This window comes from Perognathus longimembris, chromosome 20, assembly GCF_023159225.1.
Source record: "Perognathus longimembris pacificus isolate PPM17 chromosome 20, ASM2315922v1, whole genome shotgun sequence".
NCBI classification, from domain to species: domain Eukaryota; kingdom Metazoa; phylum Chordata; class Mammalia; order Rodentia; family Heteromyidae; genus Perognathus; species Perognathus longimembris.
Window position 1 is genome coordinate 21,563,903 of NC_063180.1, and position 11,183 is coordinate 21,575,085.

The following is an 11,183-nucleotide window of genomic DNA, read 5'->3' on the forward strand; positions in this document are numbered from 1 at the left end:
GGCATAATTACCCACCAGGAGCTAAAGCAAAGATTCCGCTCCCTGTTCCCTCCCTCTTCTGGGACTTTTCGGAGACACAGGGGCCACCTGAGAGTCAAGAATTCATCGAATGCATCTAACCAGTTAGAGCTGTGGCCCGGAGAGGCAGTCCTCCCCGAGTCTGACCACAGGTCCTTCCTGCTGCAGCCCCAGGCTGGGGTTCTCACCGGGCCCTTCCGGCTTGGAGGTGGGGAGGAGGGCTGAGTAAATCACCCAAACTCAGCCAGCCAGCGCCCCGTGGCCTCCCTCCCCTCCCCAGCCGGCTCTCCCCGCGGGCCTCCGGGGAGGAGAGGTCTGGAGAGAAAGCACTGGATAAATATTTGTAAAATGAACGGCCAGGAGGTCGGCTGGGGCTCCAGGGTGGGGGCGGCCGGGCTCCCGGGGCCCGGTGCTCCGCCCGCCCCCGCCTCCGCGCCGCCTCCAGGGCCAGCGGCCTGCAAGCTGATCTGTGTCCGCGGGGTGCAGGGCTGGGGGGCTGGGGGGAGCGGCCGTGGGGGCCGCCCAGCTCTTGGCGAGGCGGCAGCAGGTCCCGGGCTTGCTCCCTGCAGCCTCACGGGCTTGTGGCCAGCTGGCTCACTGGGGTCCCCCTTTCCACACCTCTATGAGCGTAAAGTGGGGACCCCCGTTTCTGAGCGTGCGCACACACTCTACTACCATCTATGCCTGTAGATCACACATACGCATCCCACCACCACCTTGGCCTTCAAGGCTGGGCTGCACCAGTGAGTAAACTGAGGCTTGGAGGCGGAGGAAGGGCTTGGCCAAGCATCCAGTTTCTCTGGCAGGCGCGGAGCAGAGACCGGAAGGTAAAGGCGTGGGATCCCCCAGGCCATCTGGAGGCCCCACGCGGCACAGGCTCCGGGCGGGGACCTTGCTCCTGGCCAGGGAGGCGGAGGATACACAGCCCCCCCCCCCCATCCGGGGCTCTGCCACGAGAACAGGGGCAGAGAACTGGCCACAAGACCCCAAGAGGTAGCCGGGGAGTCCTTGCCTCCCATGCCCATGCCTCGCATGCCAATGCCATGGGAGGGATGGAAGTGAGACCACAGGAAGGACTGGCCAGGTCTGACCCAGCGCCCAGGAGGGGAAACTGCTCAGTAGTTGTCAAAAGAATGACTGAGTGCACAGCTGGACGGACAGTAAGATGGGTGGAAGTTTGACTTGGAGCAGGACTCGTCCAGTCTGGACTACAGAGGTTGGACTGTCGGAAGAACCGGGGCGCACAGCAGGGGAAGGCATGGGCGAGGAGGGTGTGGGCCGGGAGGCTGGGGGGAGGGAGTGGGGGGGACTCCCCCGGCCTCGCGGGGAAGCTCCCTGTGCGGGGGGTGGCACAGGTGGGGGGGGGACGGAGCTAAGTGGCTCTCAGGGAGAGGGCGAGGGGAGACGGCGGAGGCCGGGGCCGGAGGGCGGGGGCGGGGGGACCGTGGAGCCCCGTCGGGCAGGAGAATCTGCGGCGGCGGCGATGGCGGAAGCGCGAGCGCCGTGAGGGCGCAGGACCCGGAGCCCGGGGCGCCGCTGGACGGACCCAGACAGACGGACGTGCGGATGGACAGATGGACAGGCAGGTGGACAGGCAGGCAGACAGACAGATGGGCACACAGACGGGCGGACGGCTGGAGAGACGGCAGACTCAGGGCCGAGAGCCACCGTGGGGTCTCCAGCCAGAGGCAGAGCGGACCTCGAAGGCTGGGGCACCCCGATTCCGGCGCCCTCCCCACCCCCGCGCAGGGTCTCCTACCTGCAGCTGAGCCCGGCTGAGCCCGCGGTCCCCGCGTGGGGCTGGAGGTGGAGAGAGAGAAGCCGGAGCCCAGAAGAGCGGGAGGAAGAGGGAGGGTAGGGGAGGAGGGGGAGGAGGAGGAGGGCGGGGAGGGAGGGGCGGAGCCGGGTCGGGAGGGCGGGGAGGGCGGGAGGCGGTGGGCCCGTGCCTCTCCCTCCCGGACTCCAGGTTCAGCACCGGAGGCTGTGGACAGTGGCGCCCGCGCGCGCGCGTGTGTGTGCACGCGTGTGCATGCATGTGCGTGTGCGCGCGCGCCAGAGGCTGCCCGGCCCCCCTTCCCGGCTGCCTCCCAACCATACAAGGACCAAACGATGCAAAAGGAGCCGCAAATAGTTCCCGGCTCGGCGGGGAGGGCGCGGCTTGGCAGCCAGGTCTCGGCCCGCACCGCGCGGCCGCCTCCCCGGCCTCCCCGGCCTCCCCGGCCTCCCCGGCCTACCGGCCGCCAGCGCCCACCAGCCCGCTAGGACTCGTGTGTCCACGAGTGACTGACCCGGATAGACCTGACCAGCCCCCTGCCGGCCGTGGGAGGACGCCTGTGTGGCTCTTGGCTCCAATTTAGAAATGGGGAAACTGAGGCACCGGGCGGGGCTCTCCGCTCTAAATGGCCACCATCTGCTGCAACAGCTGAGGAGAGGGCAAGAAGCCAGGACTGGCCCCAGTCTCCCCCCGAGCCCCAAAGTCGTGAGCTCTTAGAGCGCACACAGACACAATGTATGCACACACAAGTGCATTGCACAAATGCACACGTGTGCATGAGGCACACACATACGTATGCAGGACAGTGTGTATTATGTATGAATGCACGATGTTGTGTGTACAAGTGTGTGTGCACTTGCACACACATCACAAACCCCACCTCAGGTCCCTTCCCGTTCAGCACACATGATGGGGAGAGGGCACTTTGGTTACCACAGGCAGGCAGAGGGGGGGACAAGCCCCTTCTGCCGGCACCCCGTGCTCAGCCCCCTGCCAGCCAGGCTGCACCCTCTTGGGCCTGTTGCCGCCTCTAACGTCTCAGGCTTGGAGCCTGGCTTCTGGGGATGAAGACTCAGAGCTCCCCCAATCCCTGTAGAAACTTGCAGGCTGGTTCTTTGTGGCCGTATAGGTGGTCAGACTCATGACAGGAGGCAGATGGCCGAATGATTGTGGGTCCTGCCTTGCCACGTGCACCCAGAAGGCAAGTGTCTGCCAGGCCCAGCTCTGCCCAAGGGATGGAGGGTCCCCTCCACCCCAATCCTCACCACATCCCTAATGCTCCCTTCTATTCCAAGCTTGGGGGGAGAGGTGTTTCTCCACTGGGCCCTGAGTTCCAGCAGGGACACAGGAGAGATCAGCCTCTCCAAGCTCCCCACTCTTCGGGGCTCTTCAGCCCAGCTCCTACCCCACACTGGGATCTGCACCCAAATTTCTTCCTGCTGGGGTCTAGAACCTTGGGGTCAGTCCAGAGACAGCCAATGTAGGCCAGGCTTGTCCCAGAGACTGTAATCCTCTTGGCTGCACTTCTAGATGGCTGAGATTGCAGGCATGCATCACTGCACTGGGCTAACTATTACAAACCTCAGCAGCATTCACAGGATCTAGCCTCAGACCCTGGGGCCCATGGCCAGAGCACGCCCACAGGAGTGTTCCCTGCCTGGCCTACTCTCTGTGGCTCCATCTCTTTGCTTCTCCATTGGGGTATTACTCAAGATCTAGGTTTTCCATGAGGTCCAACCTCAGCTTCCTCTGCACAGGGCTAAACCTCAAGGTTTAAACTCGGACTCCTCCGCTAGGACCTAATCTCAGTTGTGCCTGCAGCAGTCTGTCCATCCCCCAGCCTCTACAATGGAATCGACCCCAGGCTGTCTCCACGAGGGTCTAACCTGAGACTCTTCCTTCACACAGTAAGAGTTCAGACTTTCAGGTTTCTGTTAAGGATTGGTATCATTTAGTTCCTCTGAGGGCTATCCTGGATCTGACTTCTGTCCTGTTCCTAGGTCGAACCTTGGAATTGCTTGTCTCTCTCAATTCTTCTGGATGAATCCAGCATGTCGTATGAAGCCTGGCATACAGCATGTGCTCAACAAATGCTTGCCAAACGAAAGAATGAAGACAACCATGAAAGCTTTGTCACTCCAAATTTTGTATTATTCAGCTGGTGTGGGGGGGGAGGGCTGTATGACCCAGGTCACCCCATTTCAGCCAGGGGCATGGGCCCAGGGAGAAGCAGCTTGCTGCCACTCAGGACAGGGGCAAAGCCAGAGTCCCCAGTTCTGCCCCGGGGAGGCTGGGTTCTCTGCTGGTCCCCTGTCCCATCAATGGCTGAATGGGAGCCCCCAGGAACTGCCACAGGCCTGGGAGTGCTCAGGAGGCCGACGAGGTCTCAGCAGGCCTTGGGCCCACCCTGTCCCGGCACCCCTGCAGCTGCTGTCTCCTCTGTTCCACTTGCCTCCGAAGCCGGGTCAGGACTAGCTCAGAGGCCTGGATCAGACTGTGCTGGGGGGGGGGGAACAGAAGGGTAGTGGGCTGAGGCCAAGCCGAGGGGTTCAGGTTAGACCACAGTGGGAGGGCTAGAAAGGGCCAGGAAGTCCAGCAAGGGGGGAGGATGGAGAGGAGATGGCAGCATGTGGGATGGGAATGGGCACCTGAGATGGTAGAGGCTAAGGGGAGGCCTGGGCTGCCCCGCAGGTGGGAGGGACAAAGTCTAGATGCAACTGTGAGGAGGCGAGGAGAGCAATGGGCGGGAACGAGAGATGTGTGACCACATGGGCGACTGGGTCCGAAGGAGAGGCCCTGCTCAGGCGACCCTGAGAGATGCTGGGTCAAGGCCAGGGTCACAGCGAGGCTCCTGCTTACCTGCAGGATGTGCACCCCCTTCAGGGAGACCACGGCCAGCTCCTGCAGCCCATCCCCGGTCAGGTCCACATGGGCCATGGCCAGGAGGGGACTGGAGAAACTGCGCTGCCACAGCAGGTGGAATGCGCCCTGGGCCCCCGGGAGCCCAGGCTCCAGGCCGCGGTACTTGTAGCACAGTAGTTCCTGCAGAAGGCAGGGGCCACTGTCACACGGCCAGCGGGGGCCCGGGGGCGGGTAGTGGTGGCGCTGCCGTCCAGCCCTTGTCACCCACCTGCCCGTAGGTGGCCACCAGGACTTCTGGTTGTCCATCCAAGTCCACGTCCGTGACCAGGCCACAGAGGACGCTGTCAAACTGGTCACTCCCTGGCAGGAGAAGCTGGTCCTCAAGGCCTCGGCTCAGCAGGTCCCTGAGGGTCCCCAGCCCAGTGGAGGGGCAAGGCCAGACTGTGAGGGTGCCACTCTTCAGGACGGCCATGGCACAGGGGCCATCTTGCATCCCTTCTCAGGTGCCTGACTCCCCTGAACTCCTGTGCTGTACCCCGTCTCCACGGCGGGCTTGGGAGGCCAGCACGGGGCTGGACACTCAGGTTTGCAGCACTCTCTTCCAGGCTGGAGGCAGGGCCGCCCCACTCCCACCCCAGCAACCACGCTGCCCCCACAGGGAGCTTGTCCCTGGCTCAGGCACCACTGCTGTCCGCCACAGCGGGCAAGCTGGAAGGCCCTGACCCACGGGAGCCACACTGTCGGCCTGCCAGGCACTGTGGTGTGAGGGTTTATGCCAAAGGCACTGACAGACACTGCCATTTGGGGCCTTGGATACACAGAGCTCAAAGCTAACCACCTCCTCCAGGAGGTGTGTGTGTGGGGGCTCTGCCTCACCCAAGGCTTCAACATGGACCCTCTAAGATCCAGGTTTAAATAGTCACAGCTCCTTCTCTGGTCACAAACATCTCTACCAGCTGTGGCTCACCTCACTCAGCGGGAGAAGGGTGGACCACACCCAGGGCCCCAAGCCTCTCACCGGTACACCACTGCGGGCTCCAGCATGCTGGCCACGAGCAGGTTGTACTCCTCCCGCTGTGGCTCATCCTTGGTCTCTGAGGAGATAACCAGGACCAGGTGACTAGGGTCCTCTTTATACCCCTCCCCACTCGGGCAAGAGGAAGGCAGCGTAGACATCAGGAAACAGATCTGAGGAGGGTTATGCTATACAGGGAGGGTTAGAGGCTGGTCTATGAGAGACATGATGAGACAGACAGCAGGCGCCAGCTGTCAGAAGATAGCTTTGAAAGTCTGAGGTTAGACCACAAAGGTTAGATGATAGTTGAAAAGTCTAAGTTAGACCATCATGAAGGTTCAGGGGATAAATCCCCAACAGGGGAGAGGAAGAAGACCAGAGACAGAGCGAAGGGGCAGGAGGGAGAGTGGTCAGAGGGCAGATGGAGGGCAGCCCAAGCAGAGGAGAGATCAGGAAGAGAGCAGCGCAGTGGTGGGAAAGTGGCAGGTGAGTCCATGGGAGCATGAAGAAGCACCAGAGGGAGGACAGGAGTAAATCACCATGCGAGGAGAAGGCTAGACCACCCAGGGAAAGGGGAACTTGAGAGAACAGTCTTAAGGTTAGACCAAGGCTGGAGACTAAAGGATTGGAGTTAAGACTACCAGGGCAATGGCTTTCAAGCTCAGAAGTAGAAGACCGACTGGGGGCGTGGCCTGGTGTGGGCATGACCCCAGGGGCGTGGCCTATGTGGGCGTGGCTTGAGCAATAAGAGCCCCCACTCAGCAAGTGAAGAAGCTGAATTCAAATCTCAGTTCTCCCTTTCCTCCCCAAAGAAAGAAAAAAAACAACCCCAAGTACCAGGGCAGGAGGGCTGTGAAGGGGACCCAGGAGGGAGGGGCCGGGATCTGGACAGGGCGGGGCTGGGATCTGGACTGGGCGAGAGGAGAGTGATCTGGTGGGAAAGCTGAGCTAGCACACACCCTATCCCAGCCTCTAGGCACAGAGCTTACCTTCGGGGGCTGCCAGGCTGAACACGATCACGCGGGAAATGGGCCCATCCTGCTGGGTTGTCCATGTCTCCAAGACCTCTGCAAGGCCAGGGGATACTTAGGGCTCTGATCCCAGGTCCTGGCCCCACCCCCAGGCCTTGCCCTCACCTCCAGTCCCCTGGTCCACATGAGCCACACGCACGTAGCCACTCTGACAGCCAAGAGCTGAGAGGCGCCGGGATGTGCCAGGGAGGTTATAGACATCCAGCCAGAGGACGCTGGTGGACAGGTAGATGAATGGACAGATGGAAGCAGGGGGCCCTTCCTGGACCCCAACCCCACCGCTGCCTCTCCAGGGCCATCCTGCTGCTCCCTGAAGTCCTAGGTCTTAGGTGTGCCAGGCAAGTGCTCTATCACTTGGCCATTCCGTGTGTGTGTGTCCCAGTCCTGGGGCTTGAACTCAGGGCCTGGGTGCTGTCCTAGAGCTGTTTTGCTCAAGGATGGCTCTCTACCACTTGAGCTACAGCTCCACTTCTGGCATTAAAAAAAAATTGAAGCAGGGTTTTCCAACTTTGTCTGGGCTGGCCTCTTGCTTCTGTCTTCTGAGTGGCTGGGATTACAGGTGCGCTCCACCACACTAGGTTTCCATACCTGATTTCTCTGAGGCTGCTCCCGCTGACCAGTCTCCCTAGGTCAGTCTCCTCTACCTGTTGAGTCCACCTTCCATTTGTTCTAGGGTCACCCCTCTGCTGTTCAGTACCCCTGAAGCCATGAGGAGGCTGTGCAGTTTCTCCAAGGTTCCCCGCAGCCCCAGATGCCAACAAGGCGGTGGCCTCACCCAACTTCTCCGATACCACAGTCCCAGTCCCTGCTGGCCTCTTTCAAGGCCCTCCTCACCTACTGCTCAGGTTTGTGAGTTCTGGAAAGAAGTTTTCCACAGGCTGTTCCTCAAACTGGTGCAGCTCCTCATTCTAGGGGAATAAGCCCCCCCCCCCCCACCCTGGAGTCAGCCACCAGCTCCAGGCACACAGCCCAGCACCAAGCACGGTGATGCCAGTGACGTTCTTCCCACCTCACCCCTCTGCCTCACCTCCTTGTAGAGATGAACGGCCGGGTCATTTCCACTCAGGAGAAACACAGTCTCCAGCTGGTTTCCCACCTGCACCCTGAGAGCAGAGAGATCTAGAGATGTGGAATGTGGGTGGATCGTAACTGGGGTAAGTCTTTGTCTTTGGCCAACTTCTCTTGGAAAAATCTTTCCTGTCAGGCTAGGTGTGGTGGCTCACATCTGTAATCCCAGCTAGTCAGGAGGAGGAGGAGGAGGTAGGAGAACCATGGTCAGATGTGGACAAAAGCAGACTATTTGAAAAAACAAACCAAAGCAAACAGGGCTGGTACCTGGCTCAAGCAGTTGAGTGTCTTCTTAGGAAGTGCCATACCTTAGATTTAAATACTAGTACCACCAACACCAAAAAAAAAAAAAAAAAAAGTCCTGTAAGAACTTTGACTTCTGAGATTCAGACACAGGTGCTCAGCTTTGTCCTCTGGATCTTTAAATGCTGGCTTGTGGGAGTGAGTCCGCACAGTGTCAGAACCTGTCTGCTCCACCATTCCTAGGGTCCTCATCTAACAGAATCTTCAGGGCAGACCTGCGTTCAGTAACGGAACTTGGAGCTCCAGCATGGGATCACAGAACACCAAGAACCTCTTTAATCTGGAACACCACACCCATCCAGAAGCTATGTTTTTGGTTCCCTTTGAAAGACTGGAAAAGAATGGAGCAGTATGGTGGTGCATGCCTGTAATCCCAATACTCATGAGGATGAGGCTGAGGCTGGAGGTCAGCAAGTTCCAGGCCAGCCTAGGCTGCACAGATAGGCTCTGTCTCAAAAATAAATAAATAAACTAAAACAGGGGCTGGGAATGAGGCTTAGTGGCAGAGTGCTTGCCTAGAATGCACAAAGCCCTGGGTTCAATTCCTCAGCACCACATACACAGAAAAAGCCGGAAATGTCACTGTGGCTCAGGTGGTAGAGTGCTAGCCTTGAGCAAAAAGAAGCTCAGGGACAGAGCTCAGGCCCTGAGTCCAAGCCCCAGAATGGCAAAAATAAATACATTAATTAATTAAAAAATAAAAAATGATTCAAAAAATAAACTTCATTCATGGAATATCCACCTGCTAGTCCAGAAGTTGGCAAACCAGGACTGGCAGAGCTATTTTAGTTTTCAACCCTCATCCAAGTGCCAAATTTTAATTTTCCAGAAGAGAAGGGGCCCTCAGAGTAAGGGAGCCGTGGGAGGGCTCTGGGTGGCTGGGGACACTCACTCTGCGTGGCACAGCTGGAAAGGGGTGAACTGCAGCTCCAGGTTCAGGCAGCTCTCTGCAGGAGGACAAGGGCAGGGGAGCAAGGGCACCCACCATGTCCCTCCCAGCCTCCAGCCCCCAGACCATACTCACGGGCAATGGAGTCAAGATTATACTCGGAGCCGGGCTCATAGTCGCAGTAAATGTTAAGAAAGGGGCTGCCCTTGTCCCCTGAATCCTGGGGGAGAGGAGGAGAATCAGGGGGTGGGGCAGGGAGTGGAGGGCACACCAGGCACCCATCACCTGTGTAAGAAGGAGGGGGGTGTTGGGCATAGGTGGAGGGTACCTTGATGAACGTGATCCCCACAACCAGGCCCCGCTTTGGGGGTGACTTGTTGAAGGTGTCAATGGAGACAATCTCAGCGTCCACTGGGAGGGGAAAGTTCAAAGGTCACACTTCAGACAATTTGTGATCTCTGGTACCCCTAATCACAATGCCTTCGGACCCTGGGGGTCTTGACACCATCCCCATGACTTCTGACCAGGATCTAATCTGAGTTTGGGGAATCTCGAACCAAATTAATCATAGGTTCCCTATGAACCTTCCTACTTCCTACTGCCCTCCTCCCAAATCAATCACCAACCTCCCACCACTGTTACCCCGACAGAACCTCCGAAGCTTTCTTGACACTATGTTCCAGCCCTGCCCTCCAGCTCCAGGGCGCCACGCACCGGGGATGTAGTTGAACTGCAGCTCTTTGGCCACCGGCCGGATTTTCTGTCGGAGGTCTTGGTAGCGGAAGCCAAGTACTTTGCCTTTAAGGGTGGCGGCCAGCAGCTCCCCACGCCCGCCGGCGCCGCCTGCCAGCCCGTACACATTGCTCTGCGACGAGAAGCGCGTGAAGCTGTCCTCGCGTAGCGGGCAAGGACCCGCAGCCTCGGCCGCTTCGCTCATCACGACGCCCACCACTCCCTACCTCGGCAGCTCCGGCGGCAGCTCGCCGGGCTCCAGCTCGCAGCTTCCCTAAACACCAGGCGCGAAATGATGACGCAAGGAAGCTGTCGCCTTTGCCCTCTACCAAGATGGCGCCCGGATCCCCAGCTTTACTTGACTGCGCCTGCGTATTATTACATTACAGGCTGTGACAGCACTGGAAAAGAGTTAGCGCCCTGCCAGCTTCCTAAGGCCTGGCCTCTAGTGGGAAAGGTAGAATAGGAATAATAAAATTCACTCGCAAAACCTAACGTTGCCCGGATCTGCCCGGATTCCTTCTAACAATGTGTTCCAAACTCACAAGACCGAGATGGTATGGTATGCAGCAATTAGTACTAAAACTCAAATAAGGGAACTTTACACCCAGTGCAATACTTTAACAACCTCACCTTTAAAACAGCGAGATGTTCTTACCCCAAGAGGAACGATCCAGCCATCCGTCTTGGTGGCAAGCAGCCACTTCCTTGATTGAACCCTTCCTGATACCAACACTCTGCAGGGACCTCTCCTCATTCACTTCCCAATGTTTCCCACAAAATCCTTCCACAAACTCAACTAAAAGGAAATCCAGGTTGGCTCTGAACTCAGGATCCTCCTTCCTCAGCCTCTAGGGTGCTCCACTGGGCCTGGCCTTTAACATACCCGTTTACAGAGCATGTAGCTAAGGCTCAGGAAGAGCAAGCTCTTGACTGGGGCAAGAGGTAGAGACAGAGGGGAACCAGGTTCCTGCATATGCATTGAGGGCTTAGGGCCCTGAACATGCCTGTGTGCCATCTTGGAAGACATGGGTTGGCAGTTGGAATCCCCTGGTCAGTCAAGCCTGGACTGCAAGGACACACAGCAGCCTCAGTAAACATGCATTTAAAATCTTCAACCATTATTTGCATGTATGAAAATGGAATACTATCTGTTGAAATTGGTTTTAAAAGGGTAGGGTAAGGAGATGGTGGAGGGGGTGGGGTGGCTGGGATAACACATTCTACATGTGTAGAAATGACAATGAAACTTCCTTGTACAATTAATGTATCTTAATAAAAATTAACAAGTGTCTCAAATTAAAAATAAAAATGACTGTCCTGGGTACATCATATGGGAAAGTGCCCAGAGGCTCTCTCCACTGGCTATGGCAAGTGGTAAAGGGAGAAGGGGGTGGTGGGTCCAGATTTCTGGATGTGGTGGGCAGGTCTGGGGCTGCACTCTAGGGGGCATGGTAGTGGGGTACAGCAGATGCTCTGGGCAGCCTTCTG

The 11,183-nt window shown here is 58.2% G+C and overlaps 1 protein-coding gene across 1 annotated transcript; it reads right to left on the reverse strand.

Annotated features, from left to right (window-relative positions):
• Nucleotides 1-3,928: 3,928 nt before the first annotated feature.
• Nucleotides 3,929-10,016, reverse strand: Kptn (kaptin, actin binding protein). Its single transcript, XM_048329674.1, has 12 exons — nucleotides 9,675-10,016; nucleotides 9,289-9,371; nucleotides 9,096-9,180; nucleotides 8,964-9,018; nucleotides 7,728-7,803; nucleotides 7,535-7,608; nucleotides 6,806-6,915; nucleotides 6,659-6,736; nucleotides 5,673-5,748; nucleotides 4,923-5,058; nucleotides 4,652-4,834; nucleotides 3,929-4,291 (listed from the first exon to the last, which is right to left on the reverse strand). The coding sequence occupies exons 1-12, from the start codon at nucleotides 9,895-9,897 to the stop codon at nucleotides 4,160-4,162; spliced, it is 1,311 nt and encodes a 436-aa protein (XP_048185631.1). The 5' UTR covers nucleotides 9,898-10,016; the 3' UTR covers nucleotides 3,929-4,159.
• Nucleotides 10,017-11,183: the final 1,167 nt, after the last annotated feature.

Excerpts from the sequence above, each read along its gene's own strand:
- Kptn (XM_048329674.1), bottom strand. The coding sequence starts at position 9,897 with ATGAGCGAAGCGGCCGAGGCTGCGGGTCCTTGCCCGCTACGCGAGGAC. Across the intron at positions 9,019-9,095 it reads TAATCTTGACTCCATTGCCC|AGAGCTGCCTGAACCTGGAG; the intron begins GTGAGTATGGTC and ends GTCCTCCTGCAG. Across the intron at positions 6,737-6,805 it reads TGTGGACCAGGGGACTGGAG|AGGTCTTGGAGACATGGACA; the intron begins GTGAGGGCAAGG and ends CTGGCCTTGCAG.